This window comes from Cornus florida, unplaced genomic scaffold (assembly GCF_030987335.1).
Source record: "Cornus florida cultivar Cherokee Brave unplaced genomic scaffold, ASM3098733v1 CherokeeBrave_3.0.0_Hap2_Chr03, whole genome shotgun sequence".
Lineage (NCBI taxonomy): Eukaryota > Viridiplantae > Streptophyta > Magnoliopsida > Cornales > Cornaceae > Cornus > Cornus florida.
This window is the reverse complement of record NW_026775573.1, coordinates 5,228,190-5,252,798: the sequence shown is the minus strand read 5'-3', so window position 1 is coordinate 5,252,798 and position 24,609 is coordinate 5,228,190. Positions and strand designations below refer to the sequence as shown.

General features: G+C 33.6%; 2 protein-coding genes across 2 annotated transcripts; both read left to right on the top strand.

Annotated features, from left to right (window-relative positions):
• The first annotated feature begins 1,509 nt into the window (after positions 1–1,509).
• LOC132298613 (carotenoid cleavage dioxygenase 7, chloroplastic) lies at positions 1,510–7,170 on the top strand. The gene is made up of 7 exons (XM_059795015.1): positions 1,510–2,325; positions 2,454–2,582; positions 3,064–3,195; positions 4,910–5,188; positions 5,609–5,694; positions 6,456–6,770; positions 7,027–7,170. Exons 1-7 carry the CDS (start codon positions 1,578–1,580, stop codon positions 7,168–7,170), a joined length of 1,833 nt encoding a protein of 610 aa, XP_059650998.1. The 5' UTR covers positions 1,510–1,577.
• Positions 7,171–8,426: 1,256 nt separating this feature from the next.
• Positions 8,427–17,978, top strand: LOC132299160 (nuclear pore complex protein NUP62). The gene is made up of 9 exons (XM_059795636.1): positions 8,427–9,930; positions 11,535–11,628; positions 12,072–12,150; positions 12,400–12,522; positions 13,001–13,078; positions 14,257–14,360; positions 16,680–16,767; positions 16,849–16,947; positions 17,625–17,978. Exons 1-9 carry the CDS (start codon positions 8,511–8,513, stop codon positions 17,709–17,711), a joined length of 2,172 nt encoding a protein of 723 aa, XP_059651619.1. The 5' UTR covers positions 8,427–8,510; the 3' UTR covers positions 17,712–17,978.
• The last annotated feature ends 6,631 nt before the right edge of the window (positions 17,979–24,609 follow it).

The window sequence follows — 24,609 nt, the reverse complement described above, 5'->3', positions numbered from 1 at the left end:
ATTTGGGAGTGTACATTGTTATTGTATTGTATTTTAAATGTATTTTCGTATTAGTTATAAACTCATTGTTCTTAGTCTCAAACATTCATTCTCTTCTTTGAGGACGAGAGTTCATGCCATTCGGACGGATACTTATTAGTTAATCACTCACATTTAATTGAATGCTTTAATATGTTTGGAATGAATTCATCACAAAGGTGAAATGCAAATTTGTACTTGATTAAATACAACATATATATATATATATATATTTTTACCACACTGTTAAAAAATTTAATTTTGAAATATACTTGCTTCGTCATCATTAGTTACTCTAGCTCTAGTGTCATAATTACTCTAGCTCTAGTGTCATAATTAGAATTGGAATCTTTAAATTGCATTATATTGTGGATATTTAATAAAGTAATGATATTTTTTTCTTGGTTGAAATTATTTCACTAACTTTCATCAATCATCAAGTTATATAAAAATTCATGGATTAACTATAAATATATATTTGTAAAATTTAAATAAATAAAATAGACTCCACTTCATTTAACATCCCATAAATTCATGATTTTGTTCTAGAATTTTATTTTTAAAATACTTTATACCAATTCGAGTGTACAAATTTTACATATATACTCTCTCCGTCCCATATTAGTGGTCCATTTTTCTATTTTTGGTTGTCCCATAATAGTTGTCCATTCAAAAATTAATGTACTATTTTTATTAACATTCTCAATTTACCCCTAAAAGATAAAACACAATAAAGTGTCAAAATGGTGGACCTCATCAAAGAATAACATTTAAAAGGAATAAATTTGGAAACCAATGTAATAAAAACTAGTGTCTTAAAATGTTTGAATTTTGAATGTGGACATCAATAATGGGACAGAGGAAATAATATTTTTTCTTTTCATACTCAGACGATGTGGTATTATGCACTTGTACCTCAGCCAGTGTGATAGTCTATCATTGGTCCTTGCATCCATCCACAAAATCATCACAATTACTCTAACCTAGCGCCTCATTAACCACATATTTTATTATGTCAAGTTTTAATACCATTTATAACAATTCACTCCTACACATTTAAAGTTTTGGCTCATCTAGACGAATTGGCATAAGGGTGGACGATTTGCAACTAATAGATCGATATGTCTGCCGCTTAATAAGCAGAACTTGAGCTTGTCGTCCATTGATGCACAGTTGGCCCACCACCTCTTTGTCCCACAAATCCGACATTTTGACACAGACCCACCATTCACAATATTACAAATTACACAATAAAAAATTGCGAAAAATAAAAAATAAACCAAAACAAATGGCAAAGACCCACCATTCACAATATTACAAATTACACAATAAAAAATTGGGAAAAATAAAAAATAAACCAAAACAAATGGCAAATCCGTAAATAAAACAAATATAAAATTCAATCACATTGCCCCCAACACCAACTTGTATAATATATAGTTTATTTATATAATATAACACTACATGCCACCTTCATTTGCATTACCTAGTGCCACCTTCTTCATAAGCGAGGCTCATTCCACAGATATAACCAAAACAAGAACAAAAAGAAAAAAAAAATGCAGGCCCAACCGCTTCATATAATCCCACCAAAATTCTTGTCGCCGGTGAAGCTACCGGCGGTGAATAAAATATCGTTGCCGTTTAGAACGTCACGAGCCATCTCGATCACTGCCCCGGGTGAGCAAATTTTGACTCCAGACATCGTAGATGATTCCATGGCAGCTTTTTGGGATTACCAATTTCTATTTGTGTCACAACGCTCCGAAACAGCCGAACCGGTCACTCTTCGTGTCGTGGAGGGTGCAATACCGCCGGACTTCCCTCCGGGAACGTATTATCTCACCGGACCGGGGATGTTCACCGATGACCATGGCTCCACAGTGCACCCGCTAGATGGTCATGGTTACCTTAGAGCATTTTCGATTGATGGGGTCAAAGGAGAAGTCAACTTTATGGCAAGGTACATTAGGACCGAGGCCCAAGTGGAGGAATGTGATCCGGTGACCGGCCGGTGGCGGTTCACTCACCGTGGACCGTTTTCTGTCCTGAAAGGTGGGCAAAAGGTTGGTAACACTAAGGTCATGAAAAATGTGGCAAATACTAGTGTGCTAAGGTGGGGCGGACGGCTGTTCTGTCTGTGGGAAGGTGGGGCCCCCTATGAAATCGAATCTGGGACGTTGGATACAATCGGGAGATTTGATGTGATCAACGGGTCAGAAACGTCGTCCTCGTCGGCCGATGAAGGGTTAAAAGAAAATGATATCTGGGATGTAGCTGCAAAAATTTTGAAACCAGTATTATATGGTAGATATTAAATTTGCAGAACAATTAACTATTCATGACATGAATTTCTTATATATATATATAGATATTGGCATCTGTATATATCTATATATAATATATGCTGTTGAAACTTGAATCTACTTTTATAGGTGTGTTTAAGATGCCACCAAAGAGGCTGTTGTCCCATTATAAGATCGACGCAGGTAGAAATAGACTTCTAATCATGTCATGCAATGCAGAAGACATGTTACTCCCTCGCAGCCATTTTACTTTTTATGGTAAGTTATTTTGCTTTAATATATATATATAAAGATGGTTTAATATTTTCTTTTCCATTTTTAAGTGTTCAGTTTGCTTGTAGTTTTATTAAAAATAAAAATCACAAAAAATGATAGTACCTGCAAAGCTTATAAATGGTTATGAAAAAATATACACGTGTAATTTATATGTCCAAACCCCAAACAATAAATAATTTATTATATATACAAACGTGTTATATAAAGTACAAATGTATGCACATAGTTTATACTTTATACATGTTTTATGCATGTGTAAATATACTATATATGCATATGCGGTGGTATATATATCCAAATTTTAATTTATTAGTTGGGTGTATGCACACATGTTTGTGTTTTTTTTTTTTTAGGTTTTTTTTCACTTCTATGCATGTGTAAATATGCGATATATGCGCATGCTTTGGTATATATATATTAATATTTAAATTTTTTTATTATTAATTTCTTTGTTTATTTTCAGAGTATGACACAAATTTCAAATTGTTGCAAAAGCAAGAGTTCAACATTCCTGATCATCTAATGATCCACGATTGGGCATTTACGGATTCTCATTATATACTGTTTGGCAATCGCATCAAGCTTGATATTCCCGGTAATCACTATATCACCATATAAATTATCAATTGTGAATTAAAAAATAGTAGTTTTTGCTTTACCATTTTTTTTTTTTTTAATTTGAAGTGCAATGAAGTAATAAATCATTAAAATGTACAGAGAATTTTATTTTATTTCATTTAATTTTTTTCCACTATGTACATAAATAATATTTCACCAAAGTAGTAAAAGATCTAATTTTAATACTCCGTATATATTATTATATTTGATTATATTACCTCACACTCACATAAATGTAATTAAATGAGTAGGACTTTTAAACCTTGGATCACAATTCATACATGAGTTGTGATACTACATCCAAAAGTCAACGAATCTAAATGCAATTACGTGAGTAAAGGATGTGTCACGTTATAATAAAAAAATAATCACATCAGCATTACAACTCATGTGACTTTCTAAAATCAGACTGCATTTATGTGACCTCCATTCACAACTCATTCAACATTTTAAAATCGGAGTGCATTTATGAGTTCGATACGTCTAACCGACCTTACTTTATATGAGTTCGTTACAGACCTTACTCTATATGAGTTCGATACATTTGACTGGCCTACTCTATATCATATTTCTGGCAAAGTACAAAAAAACTCCTCTTGGACTTGTACTCTTTTTCAGTAAACTTTTTTGTCTAATTTTTTATCAAAGAACCTCTCTCGACTTGTAACCATTTTCAATAAATCTCTCTTTTTTAATTTTTTACAAAAGAACCCCCTCAACTATCTAAGAGGGGGGTAAAAAATTTAAAATTTGGACCAAAATGTCCTTTTATTTAAATTTTAATTTTTTTGAACTTTAAAAATTCATATCTTACAAACCGTACATTCAAAAATTATAAATACTATATGCACAAAAAGCTTATAAAACAAGGATTTCATAATTATAAGATTTGTTTAACAAAACTTCATAACCAAAGTGAAATAGATAATATAAAAATCTACTGCAACTGTCTTATTTTATTTTATTTTTTATAAAATACTCGGGTTATTTAAAAAAAATATTCAAAATTATTAATTTTTATATGGAGCATAACATATAAAAAAAATTAGTTACAATAGAGACCGAATATTTATTTTTAAATTTTTTAAATGGCGAGTTTATAAAAGAATGAAAATACTTTGACGCAAAATATGATATCTCATGAAATTGATCTGTTGGGGCTAAATTTTTTTATATATTTGGCTCTATATGTAAATGAATAATTCTAAAAATTTTCTTTCAAATATTTCCAGTAAATAAAATAAGATTGTTGGAGTAGATTTTTAGATTGCCTCCTTCTCTTTGGTTATAAAGGTTTGTTGTACAAATATTATATTTATGGAATCCTTATTTCATAAGCTTTCCGTGCATATGTTATTTACAATTTTTAAATATACAGTTTGTGAGATATGAAATTTTGAAGTGCAGGAGAATTAGGATTTAAATAAAATGGTATTTTGGCCCAAATATCAACTCTTTTATCCCCTTCAGATAATTGAGGAGAATTTTTTGGTAAAAAATGTTATAAGCTGAGGTGATTCTTTGATAAAAAAAAAATAAACAAGAGGTTTACTGAAAAATGCTACAAGTCAATGAAGGTTTTCTGTACTTTGCCCATCATATTTCTATATATATATATATATATATATATATATAACCCTTTTAATTATTGGACTAAAAAAGACAAAATATAACTTGGATTAAAAATGCAGGATCAATGGCAGCAGTATGTGGATTATCTCCAATGATATCAGCATTGTCGGTAAACCCTAGCAAGTCCACTTCTCCAATTTATTTGCTCCCTCGAACTCTTAATGGATCAACCCAAGAGCCATCAAGAGATTGGAGAGTAGCTATCGAAGCTCCTTCACAAATGTGGGTATTACATGTTGCTAACGCTTTTGAGGAGAGGGATGAGAATGGTAATTTCAATATCCAAATCCAAGCCAGTGGTTGCTCTTACCAGTGGTTCAATTTCCAAAAAGTGTTCGGTAAGTAGTTTTCCAAATTAAAAAAATTTTCAACTTTAATTCTTTAGTGCTGTCTAGTTTGAAATGTTTTGACTCACCAACTAAGCAATGACAAGGTAAGCACAAAGGTTTTCAAGTAAGCCCATTGTATTATAACTTACAAGGGGTTTATTCTTTGGGAGTTCAGCCTAGGCCTGGATTTAGTAAAAAACACAAGAAAACCAATAGTTTATATATATATATATATATTAGCACATATGACATACATATAAGATGGGAAAGTATTAAATTAATTGGTAACTTTCCTACCAATAGTGCCCTCTGTTAAAGGGTTTGCCAAGTTGTCTTATAAATTTATAACAAGGCTAGCTCTACATATTTGGTGAACATACCTAATTCGATGATGCAGGAACCAACTATATAATGTTGTTTTTTGGACAGGGTATAATTGGCAAAGTGGTAAACTAGACCCTTCCACTATGAACTTAAAAGAAGGAGAAGACAAGTTACTGCCTCACCTTGTTCAGGTTCTCTCTCTCACTCACACACACAAAAACAAACAAAAAAGAAAATGAATGGATAGACATGGATGCGTTTAAATTATAATTGAAGCATAAATCAAATTTAATCCCCACACATATTATTTATTTTTTTATTTTTATTTTTTTTAGAGGTAATTACTACGTGTTACCTGATAATGAAAAAATCATCATTTCTCTTGATAATAAAAAAAATAATAATATATTATTGACCGAATAGTGATGATTTGTTTGGTTTGTAATTCTGAAAATAATTTTCAATAACTCACAAAATATAAAATTATTTTTTAAAAACTATAAAAAACAGTTTTCAATAACCCATAAAACTATTTTCAGATAACTATAAAAGACAATTTTTTAAAAATAACACATTTTTATAACTGAGCTTAAAGGAAATGGTTTTCAAAAAATTGAACCAAACAAAGTTTTTATACAATTTTATAATTTTCAGTTCGAATTACCAAAACCTAGGGCCTCCTTCGTTTGTAACTTTAAGAACAATACTGAAAATAAAAATCTGTATAAAAAAACTCTGTTTGGTTTAGTTTTATGAAAACTCAAGTTATAAAAAGACCAGTTTTCAGAGAAATATTTTTTATTGTTCTCAGAAAATTGTTTTATATTTTTTAAATTATTGAAAATTGTTTACTGAGTTACAAACCAAGCATGCCCCTAACATGTTCTTTTTTTGCCCTGTAATTTGTATATAAATTTCATTTGCTGAACCATTGATTTACAATGCAATGCAGGTGTCAATCAACTTAGATGCTAAAGGAAACTGCCAAGAATGCTTGGTGAAACCTTTAAATCAATGGAATAAATCATCAGATTTTCCTACAATCAATCAAGATTTTTCAGGCAGTAGAAACACACACATATATGCTGCATCTTCTTCTGGTTCCCGCCAAGCATTGCCACATTTTCCATTCGACACTGTGGTCAAACTAAACACCTCGAACCAGTCCATTCACAAATGGTCTGCTGGTCGCCGCCGATTCATTGGCGAGCCCATTTTCATCCCCAAAAGTGGCAGAGAAGATGATGGGTACCTTCTAGTGGTAGAGGTGAGCATTCAATTTATATATACACACTGACACACCTATTTTGTTACATGGATTCGAGCATGTATACAAGAAGGGCATGAACACACAACTAAACATTCATGTTCGAGTATTATGCGTCTGACACAAGTACTTCAAACACGTACAGACATATACATACATACATACATACATATATATATATATATATATATATATATATATATATAAAATAAAATGTTCTTACACATGATGATGATATTATTTGTGATATTTGCAGTATGCAGTTTCAATACAAAGATGCTATCTTGTTGTATTGGATCCCATGAGGATTGGAGAAGCAGATGCAGTTGTTGCAAGACTTGAAGTTCCCAAGCATTTGAACTTTCCATTGGGCTTTCATGGCTTTTGGGCCACTAGTTAGCAATTGTGCATTTGGTAATAGTTGTTAGCAAGTGGTTGAAGTGTTTAATCCATCCCTTTATGGATTACAATCTCACTTTGGTTCAACACAATGAGAACTGAAACAGCTATATATGGTCTGTTTGGGCATCAACAACCTAGCTCACATGTTTCATTATTGAATCATAATTAATTGTATTTATAGAACATTAATTAATAACTTTTTATCTATTTGATTATGTGAATATTAGCTAATTAATAATTAATTATACTGATGGGGGTTTATTTTCTCCATTGATATCGTACGCAAAAATGTTAAAACCAACTAATTTCTTTATTTAGCTTGAGTTTCGTATCTTTTATAGGCACATCTTTAATTGCCCCCGACCAATGTGTTCACTTTATGAATCCATCTCAAAGGCAATAAAACCTGACGAAGTCTTTAGCTGTTTGGACATTTTTTTTATGTTTGAATATCGTACATGACTGAGATAATACTCGTGTAATATTTTAGTTTTGAATTAAAATTTTTTTCATTAACTACTGTATTGTGAATGAAATATGAACAAGGACCATATCATTATAAAAAAAAAGTGAGAAAAGATGACGAGTTCCATTTATACGAGATAGATAGAAGAACAATGACGAGTATGATGCATAACAATCTTGCCGTGATAAAAATAACTAAGTAATAATCTAACACTACTCACCAAATAAAATGTTGAGAGAAAATGTGGAATAATATGCCTCAAAATTGGATTTGTGTTTGCATTAATTTTTAGATTTATATTAAATAATAAGTTCGCTTTTTAAATTGAATAGTTATGGATTTCAAATGCTTTCATAAATATTTCAAAATTGAATATGACTATCGTGACTCGTGAGCTGGTTATAATTGTAATGAACTCGTATTTGAAGTCGTACATTTTGAGCATAAAAAATACATAATGATAAACAAATTATATTGTCAGTGGTCCATGTTAAAATAATTTCACTAAAAAAATTAGTTCAAAGTACCTTAACATAAAATAATAGTTTGATTTAATTAAATTAAGTAAAAAATTTATAATCCACTTGATATGCTGTATAATTGAATTCCACTACCAAATTTTTGGCGGGATAACCAAAGTGACGATTCAAATTAAAATGTCAATTGATTTGCTGAACCGCCAAAGGAAATACCGGTTCAACCAGCCGGTTGGTTTATCCGGCCCAGTTTGATTTTTGGGCGAACAACCAAAACCCTCGTATAATCTACTCATATACCAGAACCTCCCAAAACCCCCCAAAATTCATAACCCTGTAAATACAGTTTACACATAGAGCAATATAGAGAGGGAAAGTAGAGAGAGAGACGCAAAAATGGCAGGATTCTCATTTTCTAACAATCCATCATCGTCTTCTTCATCATCATCGTCCTCATCCCCTTTCTTCTCTGCATTATCTTCATCCTCACAATCTGTACCATTTTCATTCTCAAACCCTTTATCAGCATCGTCGTCGGCGTCATCATCTCCATCGCCATTCTCATTCGGAAATGCAAACCCTAACCCTAGTTCATCATCCTCTGCCGCACCTTTGTCCCTCTTTGGCGGATCTCAGCCCTCTTCTCCCTCGCCTTTCTCCTTCCCTTTCAATTCCGCTTCATCTTCTTCGTCTTCTCTATCCGCAAACCCTAACCCTATCTCCGCTCCATCTCCGGCTTCTACATTCGGTTTCGGAGCTGCATCGACTTCGTTCGGGTTCAGTTCTTCTGCATCGACTGCCGCGAGTCCTGGTTCGTCGCTGTTTGGAGCGCCTTCGGCCACTGCATCTTCGTCTCCGTTTACGGCTTCTACGCTTTTTGGATCGTCGGCTTCTGCGGGTTCAAATATGTTTGGATCTACTTCGTCTACAACCCCTACTTTGTTTGGATCTTCACAGTTTGGTACGGTTTCTACTGGTACGTCAACTTTATTTGGACCTTCTTCTTCTTCCAATTCGGGTTCGTCTGGTGCCTCAAACTTGTTTGGGTCTTCTTCGAGTTCGTTTGCTACTGGTGCCCCTACGGCATTTGGGATTTCTTCAAGTTCGGCTGCACCTACTTCAGCCTTTTCATCTACACCGTTCGGATCTGCTTCATCATCTTCGGCTTCAACCGCGCCTTCTTTGTTTTCATCTTCTTCATCTACTTCAAGTTCGAATTTAGCTTCCCCTTTTTCTGCGGCACCTGCCTTTTCGTTTCCTGCTGGTTCGCCTTTTTCGAAGGGGACAGGAAGTTCTGCATCTGCTAGTGTTTCATCTTCAACACCTTCTGTGACGTCGTCGTCTTCCAGCTCATCAAGCTTTTCATTCGGAACTCCATCCTCTTCTGGTCTTCAATCTTCTATTGGGTTTGGAAATGCAGCTTCTACTGCTGCTTCAGCGGCCACTCTATCTATTACGCCTGCCGCAAAGCCTCCTTCGATAGGTTTTGGAACTGCTTCTTCGTCATTGTTTTCTACTGTCACGACCACCACCAGTGCTTCGACTCCAGCAGCCACAACAATCCCTTCCTCAATTGGGCCGGCAGTAGCATTTCCCGCTTTTGGTGCGAGTTCTTCATCCTCAACTACGGCTTCAGTGGCTGCAGCGAGTAGTGCAGCTGCTTCATCTGCCCCTACTATTGCCTTTACCGGTTTCGGAACCACCAGCACACCTACTTCCTCGGGCACTACCAGTTCAATTCCAAGTTTTTCACTATCGACGAAGACTTCTACGCCAACCTCATCATCGCAAACAGCTGCTGCCGGGTCTCTTTTTGGTGAGTTTGATTATCCTTCCAAGTTTGAAATATTCAGTTCTTCTATACAATTGCTGTATCTATGTGACTGCAAGGTGATATATCTCTGATAACCTTGTTTGTGTTAATTTATTCTTCATGATTTTGTTCCTCTGCTTCAATGTTGCAAGTCATAAGTATTTTTTGAATGAACTACAAAATAAACCAAGAAATAAGTTATGTTTCATGTTTGAAGATGACTCTCACCATGAGTAAGTGGTTTCAACAGTGAAGATGACAAGCCAATCTTTCTGATGAGAAACGACATAGCTCAATATGGGCTGTAAAGGTTCTACACCATTTTATGCACAGAAATGGTGGTGCATACGTTTTTCTTTTATTTGTTTTCTTGGGTGAAACTAAACTATATGGAAGACGAAAATATAGCAGACTGATAGAAATAGGAAAAGGTACATAAATACATTAAATGTACCCTATAGTGATGACTGGTAAGATTCAAACGACTTTTTGTTATTAGCAAGAAAGTTGAATTTTTAGAAACTCATGCTATTGGAGGAATTTGTGGACTTGCTGTCCTGGGTGTCCCATATCCCTATATGGGTATTTGTCATGACCTGTGAATCATGAGAGATAGTAACATTGTGTTGCTTGGGGTACACATGGACTATCGTGATATTAGCACCCATAGACAGCTGGATTCTTTTCTAAGGAGAGCCTAGGATGGTTTTTGTACTCGTTTTGGCTTTTCTCATGGTAAGATTTAAAAATGTGTTCCCCATTATTGATATACCCTGATAGCTCTGCATTGAGTTGTCTGCCTGGTTTTGGTTTTGTGCAGTTCAATTTTCTATAAGAATGGCGTGAAGTGCTTAATAGCAATAAAATTTGATGACATCTGAATATGGGATCTCTTTCAGTTTGAGACTTCTCTTTCAGTTTGAGACTTTGAGATGATGCCCTGTCCTTGTTTATAGATTTAATTGAAACATTTCAGTTAAATGTAATGAATTAATGCCCTTTTCGTATTCAATTGTCTAACACACTTTTCTTAGGGGAAGAGCGACGTGTGCTCTTTTAAAAGAGTTGAGAACTCATTCAAGAAGTTAAGAGATTGCTTTCGGAAGTTACCTAGTATGGTGACTACAATCACAAGGAAGGCTAACACTTCCTCTATAAACTTTCTTGGTTTTTGTAGAAAATTTGGTGTCTCCTTTTAGGGGTTCGCATTTTTAAATTGTCTACAAAGCATGAACATGGATATCTCACTCTCTAGCATTATCAATAATACCTTAGCGGTGAAAAGGAAAAATAATTCTTTGCGCTTCCACATATTACGCTTAAAAAGTTTTTTTTTGGGCATGCGATTCAGCTTTTCACATTCTTTGAGATAATAGGTCTTTGTCAAATTATCTAAACATTTTGTGCCCATTCTGTGATGTCTCATGCGCTATTGCTTATGCATCTGCAACTTGGTTTATTTTTGTAAGTGTCCTTGGTTGGTAGGATCTCAGATTGTGTTATCCTTTTCTAATAACCACTTCATTTCTTAATTTTGCCCAGGAGGCTAGATTTGTTAGCTCTGCTTCCTGTCTGAAGTTCTGTGATCATGCAAATTTTTTCTGCAGGTGTACCTGCATCTACTTCTGCAGCTGCAAGTTCTTCTAGTACCAGTACTGCTACTCAGACAACTTCATCCCTTATTGTTGCTTCCAGTAGCGGGTTTGTATAAATTTTTTTATTTTTTTTTCTTTTTGAAATTTTTCCTTTTTTACTAAAAGAAAAAAAAAAAAATTCTGGCAATGATTCTTTAGTTTTCCAAATGATCCTTCTTTCAAATTTGATTTTAGTAGAATGATAAAGAGAACTACTTCTCAAAAGGTTTTAAGTATAGACCTACCTAAGGTCCTAAACTTGCCTGGATAGCACTTAAGAGAGGGCTTGTTGGAGAATGATATTGACCAAACAATGCCCTCCATTTCGATTTTTTTTCCTTCTCATTTTGTCTTATCAGTGTTTCATTCCTTGAAAATGCTTGATAACATATTTTCCTCTTTTGGTTTATGGGTGTCTTCAGTCAATTTTTTTTCTTCATTTAAGTAATGTTAGTAACAATGTTGGACATGGAATCTAGCTTATCCTGTTGTGTTCTGCTTGTGCTGTAGGACAACTTCAACTGTCAGCACGGGTGTATCCCCGGCTCCAAAATTACCGTCTGAAATCACTGGGAAAACCGTTGAGGAGGTAGTATATGTGTTCAATTTCTCTTCATATAGTTGTGTCCACTTCTTTCAATTTGTGGATCAAGTCACTTTGCATAAGGCAGTCAATGGTAGTTGTTTGTCTCTTTTTTAACTAAGCTATCTTTCATGGAACAATAGTTGTCTAATTGTACCCTTGAATCCAATATTTTTATTTTCTTTCATCTTTTTATTTCCCCGACTTTTGGTAATCCTTTATATTCTTAAATATTTATTCTATTGTTATCTAAAGATCATCAAAGAGTGGAACTCTGAGCTACAAGAGCGCACTGGGAAATTTCGAAAGCAGGCGAATGCAATAGCTGAGTGGGACAGGAGGATCTTGCAGAATCGTGATATTCTTCTTAGGCTCGAGGTGATTTATTATTTCTTTGAGGAAATTTTGGTATATTGGATCGATACATCAAAGATGTGGTTAACTTTGTCAAATGCAAACCATTAAATATTATTCTAGATGCTTTCATGGCCTTTTCTTGTGTATTTTGGTATGACCAAATTCTTGTCATTCTCATATAGTAGGTTTTTTATTTTTTATACATATGTGATATCCTTACGATTTACTGTAAGATTACCGTATGCCTTATTTTTGATACATCAAATGAAAGCTTGAATTCTCTTGCCACAAAGCTGTAGTTAGGAGAAAAGTACCAGACATCTGATGTATCCTTATATTGATGCCTTATCGTGCTTAGCTTTCTGTATGTGTTACAAATTGGAATGGTGAATCGGTATTCGAACAACAACCCACACCCCACCCCCCCCCCCCCCCCCCCCGCCGCGCCTCTTTTCTCTTACACATCACACTAATGTTGCATGTTTAACTGTAAATTCAGACAGAAGTGTCTAAAGTGGTGGAGACACAAGCTTCCTTGGAGCGACAACTGGAGTTAATTGAGACTCATCAACAGGAGGTATATTAATAAAAACTTTCACGTATGTTCTTGACTGTAAAATTCTTCTCATAATATTTTGTATTATAAGAAGCTTTGCTTGTTATCGTTCTGTATCTGTTGCAGGAATCTTGGTAGCCAAATAATTTTAAAAGTAATTTTCTTCTAACTATGTCCAGTTTAATTGTATCGAAAGATAAAACTGTCATTTTTGCCCTACCGTCACAGTTCTTTGTGTGATAAATCTGTAATAGGCCTGTTGTAGAGATGTTAAAAAAATGTCGAACTGTTGTTGCCTCATGGCCCTCATCATATCACCCATTGAAGTTAGTCCTTAGTTTTCTCGAGTATGTTCACTTTTAAATTTTATCCATGTTTATAGCCACTCCATCCATCCAAGTATTTTATCCTGCCATACTTAAAGTTTTTTTCCTTTGAAAGCGTTTAATGAACATTTCGTAAACTTGAGTAGCATATTTCTGCTCTAGTGACCTGCTATATAAACTTGTACGGATTCATTGAAATAATGGTCTTTGTGGGTCTTTCAATATGGAAAACTTCGGAAGCTCATCCACAACCGGGAGTAGGGCAACAATGCAGAAAGAGCATATTCAGGTTTCAAGCAGCTGGTGTAATTTCAAGGAGCTAAAGAGGACTTGTTTGTATTTATAATAGGTTTTGGGTTTATAAGCCTCAAATGTTTGATTGAAACACATATACCTTGCGGCTTGGTATATTGCTGCCGCTCACTCAGGTCACAAAACCATACATATTTGTTTAGCTCTTGGCCAAGTCCACTTTTTTCTTTCTAAATTAACAAATTAAGCTCACATAATATTTTAATAGAATAAACTCTTATGAATTTATCATTTGAATTTTTAATACAAATTACCAAATTTTTTTTACTTGTTTGTGAATGAAATTATGAAATAAGATATCCTCAATAGTGACCTAATTACTTTGATAAAATAACTAAATGTCATAATCTAATGCTACTCACCTATTAAAACGTTGAGAGAAGATAGAATAACATGTCTCAAATCTGGATTCGTGTTTTCATATACTGAATAGTTATGCATTTCAAATGATTTGAAAATATTTAAATCTAGATTAAGGCTGACGGGAGGCTACCTTCACTATAGTTGTCATCAATTCTTATTTGTGAGTGATATACATTTTTAATTAGATTCTATTGTTAGGTTGATAAAGCCTTGCAGAGTATGGAGGAAGAAGCTGAGCGTATCTACAAAGATGAGCGCGGAGTGCTTCTTGATGACGAAGCTGCATCCACAAGAGATGCGATGTGAGTATTCAACTCAATTAGTTCTTCTCCCAACTATTTGGGTCAATTAAATAAATCTTGTTTTGACATTCTGGTCAAATATATCTAGGGCCATGCTCTCTGGCCAAGCACACGATGCTATCTATTTCCAAATTATCTTAATGAATGCCGATTTATTTTACTTATCAGAAAAAGAAAAAGAAAAAAAAAAGAATGCCGATTCTAGTTTCCCCTTACTCTGGTATCATCCAAAAGTGGTTTAGTCAATTAACTAGGGAAAAAATAAGTGTCTAGTCAATTCATACGGTATGCAATGGAAACAGTTTATTGATTTTGTTTCACTTAAGATGGATTTGAGTGAGATGCTTTAAGTTTCCGGATTATATAGAAATTATTGAGGGAAAATTTGTGCCAGCCGGAATTGTGGGGATTTATTGATACAAGTTAATTCATACGGAATCTATAAATCCTATTCCTGCAGTCTTTGGTAATGAACCTGTTAATCTGACAGTTTACCGGATTGCAGTTTACTTTCTCATAATTAATTAATAATTCATAAATTAATAATCTCTAATGATTTATGTTATTTTTGGAAATGAACTTATTTTAATGACAGATTCTTGATAATTATTTTACTTGTAATTTCACTTTTTTCTTTTTTGGAGAATATATAGGAACATTCATATACATCTACATATGTATTCTTATAAAAGAAATATAGCCTTATTTATATTTAGTTAATTTTTTAATATCGGTTTATAACACGCTTCCTGTCTTTGTCTGATGGTATTTGGTCTACACTATTGCATGTATACGTACCCTGATGTCTTGTTCATTTGAAAATGAGGATACTTGCAGTTATATAGGCGTTTGACTGTTTGGGGATGTGAGGGCTGTCTAGTATGTATGTGTATGACCAATCATACGTCATCTAAAGCTGTCAAGATTCATAGTTTGTGCACTGCATCACTAGGTTACATGTTCGTTGATCATACATGGATTAGTTGGTTGGCTGAGGATGCATTTGAAAAGAAGGCACCACAATGTCTAGTGCTTTTGAAAACATGGATACTTGCAGTTATATGGGTGTTTGACTATTTGGGAATGTGAGGCTGTCTAGTTTGTCTGTGTAGGACCAATCATACCTCATCTAAAGGCTGTCGAATTCATAGTTTGCACACTGCATCACTTGGTTACAGGTTTGTCGATCATACATGGATTGGTTGGTTGGCTGGGGATGCAAAAGAGGGGATGAGCTAGTGAGATACATCTCCTAAATTAGGTTGACAGTTTGAGATCGGCAATTTTTTATAATTGTCACCCAGAACGGTTCGAGTAAATTTATTTCCGTCTTTTTATCATTGGATCTTTGTATAATACATCTTGTGTTTTGTTTGTAATGCAACCTAAGATTATCAATATTAGTATTCTGCTCTCCATGTATTAACCTTTTTGATTGCTATTAGTTCCTGTTTTTCTATTCAAAAGGCATGGTATTGCTACTAGTTCTTGCTTTGCTTCCTCTTGTATGCCCTCCGTGCACCAAATTTTCTTAGAGAGGGTTCTTCAAAATCTTCATTCATCACTAATACTAACACAATCACCAGCTCCTCATCTCTGTATACAATTAAATGTATCTAGCAGATTGATTTTCTTGTTTCAACTTTGTTTCTTGTATCATCTTGATTCAATACTAGAAACTAGAAACAAGTACTCTCCTTTAAGCCCGAAAACTATACAATGCAGTTGCAGCTGTTTTACCCTCAGGATTGTGTTCAACAATGGATACAAGCTTGATAACCCTTTCCAACCAGTGTTTAAAAAAAAAAAAAGGTTCGTGTTACATCCATTAGTGAATGTGGATGCTCTTTTTGCAATGGTCAAAACATTTGTTTTTGCAACACCATATGCTTTTTATGTTGCTCCTAGAGCCCATTCCTTTTTGATGGGCTATCCGTCCATGAGGCGGCTCATATTCTAATAGCCATTGGGACTTTCCTGGTCTATTAAACTTCTGTCTTGTACTTAGTGAGGCCCATCATGCAAGCTTAATAGCAGAATATCAACTTGCTGTTTTTATTGAAGATCTACTTAGTTTTATCAGATTCATACTCACGAGTCATAATGATTTTATTAGAGCCTATTAGTTTGAGTACTAGCATTATGAAGTAGTTTGGTGATGCATCATTTTGCCACCATTTATTTAACCTCATAATGACTAGGGAAATTTTTTTCTAAAATAAAAATGGTGGTCAAATGGCCAATATCTATAAATAAATAACCACATATATAGAGCATTTATGAGGAATACTTATATTTCTATTCTTTATGTAATTTCAGGTATGATCAAGCTGAACTCACAGAGAGAGAATTGGAACAGATGGCAGAACAGATCAAGTCTATTATTGAGACTCTTAATACCAACCAGGTACAAACCTTCAGTTTAGTCATCCTACCATTTTCCCTGATATTTTAACAGATAATAGTTTAACTATTTTGCTTCACTTAGGGTGGAGAACTCGACATGATTGATGGGATGACTCCATTAGATTTTGTTGTTCGGATTCTGAACAATCAGCTAAGTTCCCTGATGTGGATTGATGAGAAGGTACCTTTTATAATCATTCTTCATCATTCCTTCATACGTGAGACCCGTTTGCTGCACTTGCTAGTTTAGTTAGTGTGACGGCTGCTTAATTTTCCTCTAATATTACTTCTCTCTGTAGGGGAGTTGAGATGTTAAATATGTTTTACAGTGTTGTCAGTTTTCAAATGTTGTGAAAATTTCTATAATTTTTTAGCATTCCTAAAATATCTATGCTGTATGTTGTAAAATGTAAAATTTCCAATTTGTTCTGTAATTTTTTTTTCCCCGAAACCCAAAAAGAAAAAAAGAATGTTCTCTGTTAATTATCTCGCACTTTGTCCAGAATATAATTGTCATTCACATTTACTGGTAACTCATATATATATATATATATATTTTTTTTCTGCAACATATTTGATAAATAAAAGAATTTGCTTGTAGTTATTGTTCTTGCAGATAAGTCCATGTTCCTTTTTTTTCCCTTCTTCTTTATGCACTTTTGCCTTATGTTTTTCAGATTTCTTTTCAAGCACCCGTGTTCAGTGTTCACGTCATCTAATATCTGTTTGTAGCATATCATGGTTAATTAGTTTTATTCATTTTCTGAACTGCTTATTAAATCATCTTCTCTGTATTTCTGAAAGTTATATTTCCTTTTCCATTGCCCGAGCACTGACCTACCTCCCTTAAATCTTCAGGCTGAGGAATTCTCCTCACGAATTCAAAAGCTAGCAACCCAAGGTTCTGCAGCAGACCGTGAAGGTTCGAAATTTTGGATGACTTGATAAGGAGTAAGTGGAGACTAATCTTGAAAACAAACGAGTTCACAAAAAAAAGTGAAATGTAGAGTGCAAGATTACTTTTTGTGATAATTGTAGAGTGTGACATTGAAGTACAATTGTATCACTTTTTCCTTCTGCTATGCTCTTTTGCGTAGATGATTTGCTTGAGGCAAGGTTACAAAGATTAATTGTGTACGTGCACACTTTGGTGTGGTTAGTGTGCATATATGTATATATGTGTGTGTGTATTTTTTTGGCTATTGTGGATTACCTCTAAGTCTCTCTGGTGACTCCACCCAGTGAGCTCTTGGAAACTTGGGCCCGGGTTATATACAATATATCTCCTAATGACTAAGGAACAAAATATCTCACGATCCAACTCGTTTTTGTGGCTTGGTAATTAAACATGAAGGTACAACTCACACAATGCACGTGGTTTTTGGGTTTTGGTTGCTCAAAATGGGCAGAAGAGACTCTACATTCAAGAGCTTGTACAGAAAAACCTATTGTCAATTCGTTAGTTGAATAGATAGTTCATATTGGTAGGATCATCAATTTGGTGTGATGTTAGGCTCTTAAGAAACATTTAATCTGACATGTCAGTATAACAGGCTAAGAATTCCCTGAAATAATAGCTTATTTTTATTTTTAGCTCAGGGTTCGCTTTTGAAATAATTTAATCATCTCATGCGTGTGTTGTATAAATATAAAGCGGCAAACCTAGTGTACCAGTCTTTTATTTTGGAATGGTTAGATGTACGTAGTTTTATTCAAAAGTGTTTGTGTGTTTCGTATTAGTGATTTCCGGTAACTTTATCTAGAGAAGTTGTTCTGATTCGCCCTCGGGTTTTATGTACTACTCCTTCCATCCCTTATAAGTAGTCCATTTTTTTCTTTTATACTACTCCTATCCCTTATAAGTAGTCCATTTTTCCCTTTTAGCGTGTCCCAACTTAAATGTCCACTTTGAAAAGTTAAATAAAATAAATGTCATCTTTTCATTTCTAAAATTTTAAAAATCTTACAACTTGGTGTTATATATATATATTTAACAAAATCTTGAGTGACTTAAAAGATTATATATAGGTAAGTGAGTATATATAATTTTGGATGCATGAAACGCACCATGTTTGCGCTTTTATTTATTCAGATAATAGAAAAATGTATAGGCATATGATTATACTGTATACTTAAAAGATAAAAAAAAAAAAAAAAAAAAAAAAAAATCATTTTCAGGTTTTGCATGTTGATAAATTTTTATACTCAATGAAATTGCTAAAATATTTGTCTTTTTACAAACAATAAAACACTTTGTAGGTGCAAAAATTTGTCAAACTTTGAAAAGTCAAAGAATAGGAACAATGCACTCAAAGAAAGTAATAACCGAGATTGAAGTTTCAACCTTTTATTGAAGGTCTAAACTTCTATTTATACTAGTTTTTAAAACTCCTATAATTGCAATTTGCGTGATTGATGAACTCAAACAGATGAACCTTCTAGATGGCGATCTTTGGATCAGGCTGAAGATATGGAATTAGTCCATCTTACCAACTGGGCCGAAAGATTAAACCCTTCCATATCTTTGGGTCTACTTCGTTGGGCTTTTAGAGTCGGGCGACCTCAAGGAAATATTGTAAAAAAATGCGTGTGTTGACGTGGTCAGTGAGAGTTTTTTCTCCCCACACTTGAAATTCTGCAATTAATATTATTAAAATATTTCCTTTAAAACAAAAATCATATATACCGTTTTTTTTAAAGAAGAACCATGGTATTTTATTAAAGAAGTCAAATGTCATTCACCACCAAAAGCTATAATTTAGTAGTATTTTATTTATTTGAGTCTCAACAACATAAAATAGGTGTGTTAATTTGGCAAATGGTTACTTAGCATTTCTCTTGACTTAAGCGATTAATATTATTATTTGTATAACGTGATAGTTTTAAACTTTGAAGTGTTTTCATGCTTATTAAGAGAATAAGTCTCTTTTGTTTTCAAAAAATTGAGCTACATTCCGTTTCATAGCATTGCTGTAATCCACATCTCATATTTTTTATATGATAAATTATTGGTCTCGATCAATCACATACAAATAAAAAATAGCTAAATAAAACTAACACTGACACATTTATTTACGTATCAGCTACTACTGATTGATGAGATACTGAAACTGTTATAATAAATTTTCCTTTAATACAACTATCTAAATACTTTACATTTGGCTTAAGCTGATACCTTCACGAATAAAATAAATTGCTACAACTTTGTTTTGGTTTCATGGATATTTGGTGGGGCTAAAAGAAAAAGAAGACAAGTGAAGCCCAAAGCATCTCCAATGGTTTGTTACTTTGACACATCACATGTGAAGCACGCAGAGGACTTGGTAGTGTGAGGCTATTGAGTGTTTAACTTACCAGGAAGGGCATGGAATCATGGTGTTTGTAGCGTGAAACAAAGGTAATCTCTCTCTCTCTCTCTCTCTCTCTCTCTCTCTATATATATATATATGGTGCATGAAAAGAATAGTACTAACAATAAAATAAAAATTCAAAGAGAGCTTAAAGAGAAGGAACAAAAAGGAAACATATAGTGTGGATGAACGCAACCCAAAAGCAAAAGGTTATGGGATAAGCTGTCTTCAATGCTGAAATTGAGTGAGGAGTTACTTATCCTTGTTTGGTTGCCGAGAAAATGGAGGAAAATAGGGAAATTAAAGAATTCGAGCGTCCTTTTTTTTTTTTTTAGCTATAGTGTCTTATGTGTTTGTGTCACCTATCTAATTTAGGGTTTCTAAGCTACTTCTTTTCTTTTTGTTGGAGGGTTTTGGAGTTACTCAAAGATTAGGTTACTAGAAAATCGAATCTTCATGCATTGCAAATCAAGATTATGTTTCTTTGTTAATGGTGGTTAGGTTGTGATGAACATTTTTATTAGGTTATTACTAGTGGCTTTATGTGGTGGCATTAAATGCATGTGAAGCCATTTGGCTTTCACTTCATGGTAGACATTGTTAGTGGCTAAAATAGAAACATCATGATTTGCTTGATTTTACACCAATCCATTCACTAAATACAATTAACTGTTCTTATTCTTTTAAATTTCTTTATATGACTGGCTTTCAATGACCCAACCTTCCATTACACATTTTTTCCCCATGCAATACACTAATGGGTGATTTGTGAATTAATAAAGTTTTGGATTCATCAAGCCCTACTTACTAGAATCAGATCGAGCTTGGGTGCGTTCACGATTTATATAGTGCTTGTATTTGGGCATAACATCTATAGTTGAATATTAGCAGGGTTAAGAAAGTGTCAGATTTATGCAATCTTACCTTTGGGCGTAGAGAAACTATTCAAGTCCCTGACCTCTAACTTTGCGGTTAGATCTTTTTCTTTACTAAATGTCAAGGAGATCTAACCACATGTTAGATTTAACTAGCTAGCATCATACTAGAATCAGATTGAGCTCAGGGATGTTCAAGATTTATACAGTATTTGTATATAGCCATAACATATGTAGTCGACCATTAGCAGGGCTTAGAAAGGGTCATATTTTCGCAATTTTACCTTTACGTGTAAAAAATTTATTTAAATTCGTGATCTCTAACTTTACGATAAGATATTTTCCTTTACTAAACGTCTATTTATCTCGAGATTTTCATTGTAGATTCAACTAACATCTTTCCATCCATAGGAATGTTTCAATCTGTTATTAAAAGCAGTTAAAGATACAAACATATTAACTTACCAAAAAAACATATATATGCCATCAATTACTGATCTCACTAACTCTTACCACTGAGGAAAGGACTTTGGCTTTATTACATGTCTACTTTTGTTTCACACTGACATTGTTAGGTAAGTGTCTGGTTAGATGAGCAATATCACGATAATTGTATGCCACTTGCCTCATCTCTTCACATGCCAAACTCAGCCAAGTCCCATGTTGCCATTCTTCCACTTGCAAACTATAAGCTTGAAATTGTTTAATAGTGGAGGAGTATTGGTATCAAAACCGATTGGTTTTTGTAGTTATTTCAATAAATAGAGTCTAATAAAGAATTTTTTTTTTTAATTTTTAAAAATAATAAAATTTAAGGCCTTGTTTGGTTTGTAACTCTGAGAACAAAACTGAAAATGAAAAATTACACAAAAAACTCTGCTTGATTCAATTTTCTGAAAATTATTTTTTTAAAACTCAGTTATAAAAAGATTTGTTTTCAGAGAATTGTCTTTTATTGTTCTCTGAAAACTGTTTTCGGTTTTTTAAATTCTTGAGAACTGTTTTCAGAATTACAAACCAAACAAGTTTTAAGTGTTTATTCCAATTCCTAAATCTTCGTCAGGTCGATTGTATAGTTAGTATAACAAAATTGTCCATTATATTATTTTCCTTAGTGAATAGCTTAAAGTTGAAGGAATTTACTAATGACCTTAGATATAATAATAATTCATGAGTAATTCTTAAATTTACCCAATCCCAATGTTATCAAAACACACACACACACACACAGAGTAATGTTCAATTTTGAATTGCCAAGTTGATGAAACTCTTGACTGGAATAGGTGTTGGGAGAGATAGTGGGTTGATAATTGTCCCTATAGCTGATTTAGGCCCATTTTATAATCACTATGTTCCTTAGTAGTCTAACTGTTCAACAGACCACATTGCATACAAAATATGGAATCATTGTACCAAACAAGAATTATTTTTATTTTAGTGTTCTTTAGAATTCCCTCTTATCATATTTAAAGAATTTATTTTCTATTGAATCATTCATTGGAGAATCAAAGCTTTTTGTCAAAGACATTAACTCAACCAAGCTAATAATGTCAAGGCTTTATGAGATATTGTAATTACGCCACAATTTATGCAAGTTTATTCACGATTTTGAATTTTCTTGAGGAAGTGGTAATTTTGCCAAGACTTTAGCATAAAATTTTGTGCTCTTGAAATAAAATCTAAGAACCATGTAGTCCTTAGTTGAAATTTCACTAAAAATTCAACGAGTCATTGAGTCATGAAATAATGTTCGGACACATCCGATTCTGATAATTTGAGTGGAGTGTGGGTCTCACCATGATGTCTACTCTAAATCACACAATTCTTCTCAATATGCGCGCTCCCGCTTAAATTCTCACTACTTATGACTTAATTCTGTCGCTCTCACGCTTTCGCTCTCGAATTCACTCCCACTTTATGTGACTTAGTATCTACCTTGACGAATCAGTTGAAGAAGTAGAGAAATTGTTGATAGAAGTGCCACATTCTGTGAGAGAGTCACTGCAATTTTTGGTTCATGGCAAATCTGCTGTGGGACTCTCAAAAGTACTCAAAGTCACAACTATTGTGAGATTGCCCATATCACAAGATTGGAAAACCTCTTAGAAACCCACTAAGTACTACTAATGATTTGAACACAACTTTAGACCAAGAGGTGATAGTGTGAGGTTTCTCTTCAATGATCATAATGATGATGATGTAGTGTTTGTTAGAAATTTGAAGGAAAAAAAGGGTAAGAGTTAAAAGATCACATTGTTGACTCATTCTTTTTGTGTGGAATTTTTTTTTTCTTAAATATAAATTTATTTACGGAAAGTTACCAACATGTAAAATCAGTGCGTTTGTAAAAATATTCGATTTAAATGATAAGTATAATTTGTCGGTGATTGCACATATTTAAAATTGACAAACCATCAGAGAATCCAAACTGACTAATAGATGAGTAAATTCTTCATAAAAAATAAATAATAAAGAAAAAAAATGAAGCAATAAGTTTGCAAATGAAAGATTGTTTAGTTTATTCTTAAAAAAACCTCCAAAAAAAGACCAAGAATGGGGGTGACTCCAAACCCCACCACTTGGTGGTGAGAATGAGAATGAGAATAGTGAAGTGTCACTCACTCACTCTCAAACAAAAAAAAAAAAAACTTAGCCCTAGCTTTGGTTTCTTTTCCCTTTTTTTCAATCTTTTGAATAAGGAACAATTCAAGGACCGACCCACTGACTCGTGACCATCACACCACACCCACACCTCCCAACCATAAAGGCCAGCCAACCCAACCCAACCTGTCCTATCATTACTACTGTTCTTACAGTTTGGTAATGTTTTTTTATTTTTTTATTTTGGGTGATTAGATCAGCATTTAAAGGATGGGTGTGGGATAAGAGGTAGATACATCATGGGATGTTGTTGAACACCCAAGAAAAAAAGCTTCCACTTTTTATTATGAATATATATATATATATATATAACCAAATGGGGTTTTCAGTGGAAATATGTATATGTATATATTTGTATATAAAGACAATGGAAAAGTATCAAAGAAAGGGCGGTATATTCTAGCACTTATAAGTTGTTGTTACCCTTTTTTTTTTTAACCTTTTCTTTTCATGTGGAAAGGGGGATGGGGTAGGAATCTTAGTAGGAGTTCCAGAGAGAATATTAGTATGATAATTTTGACCTCTAGGAAGGCATGTTAGCATAAAGAAAATGGCACTGATTTTTTTTTTTGTGAGTTTTCAAATTAAAGTTATTTTTTTTTTTTTTGAATTTTACCAAATTAGATATTTGGAGATAACAAGAAAGGATTGAGTTCAGATGTTATGATCTACCAAGGGCATTGTTGCCCAATGATATCTCATTTACTTCCCAAAATAGATAGTGAGGGTTCCAATCTTTAAATGAGCAAAGTGGGTGTGTGACAGTGTGAGTGTGGTGTGTGTAAGTTTTTTACCAATGATTAAAAAAAAAGGAAAAAAGAAGAAGGATGTTATGATCTATCCACCCGAAAGGGGATTTGACTGTTTGTTTGAAAATAAAAAAAAAAATAAAAAAATGAAATGGAGTGTTCGGAACTTTGCCCTGAATAATTTAAAGGACCCGTGTAAAGTCGTACC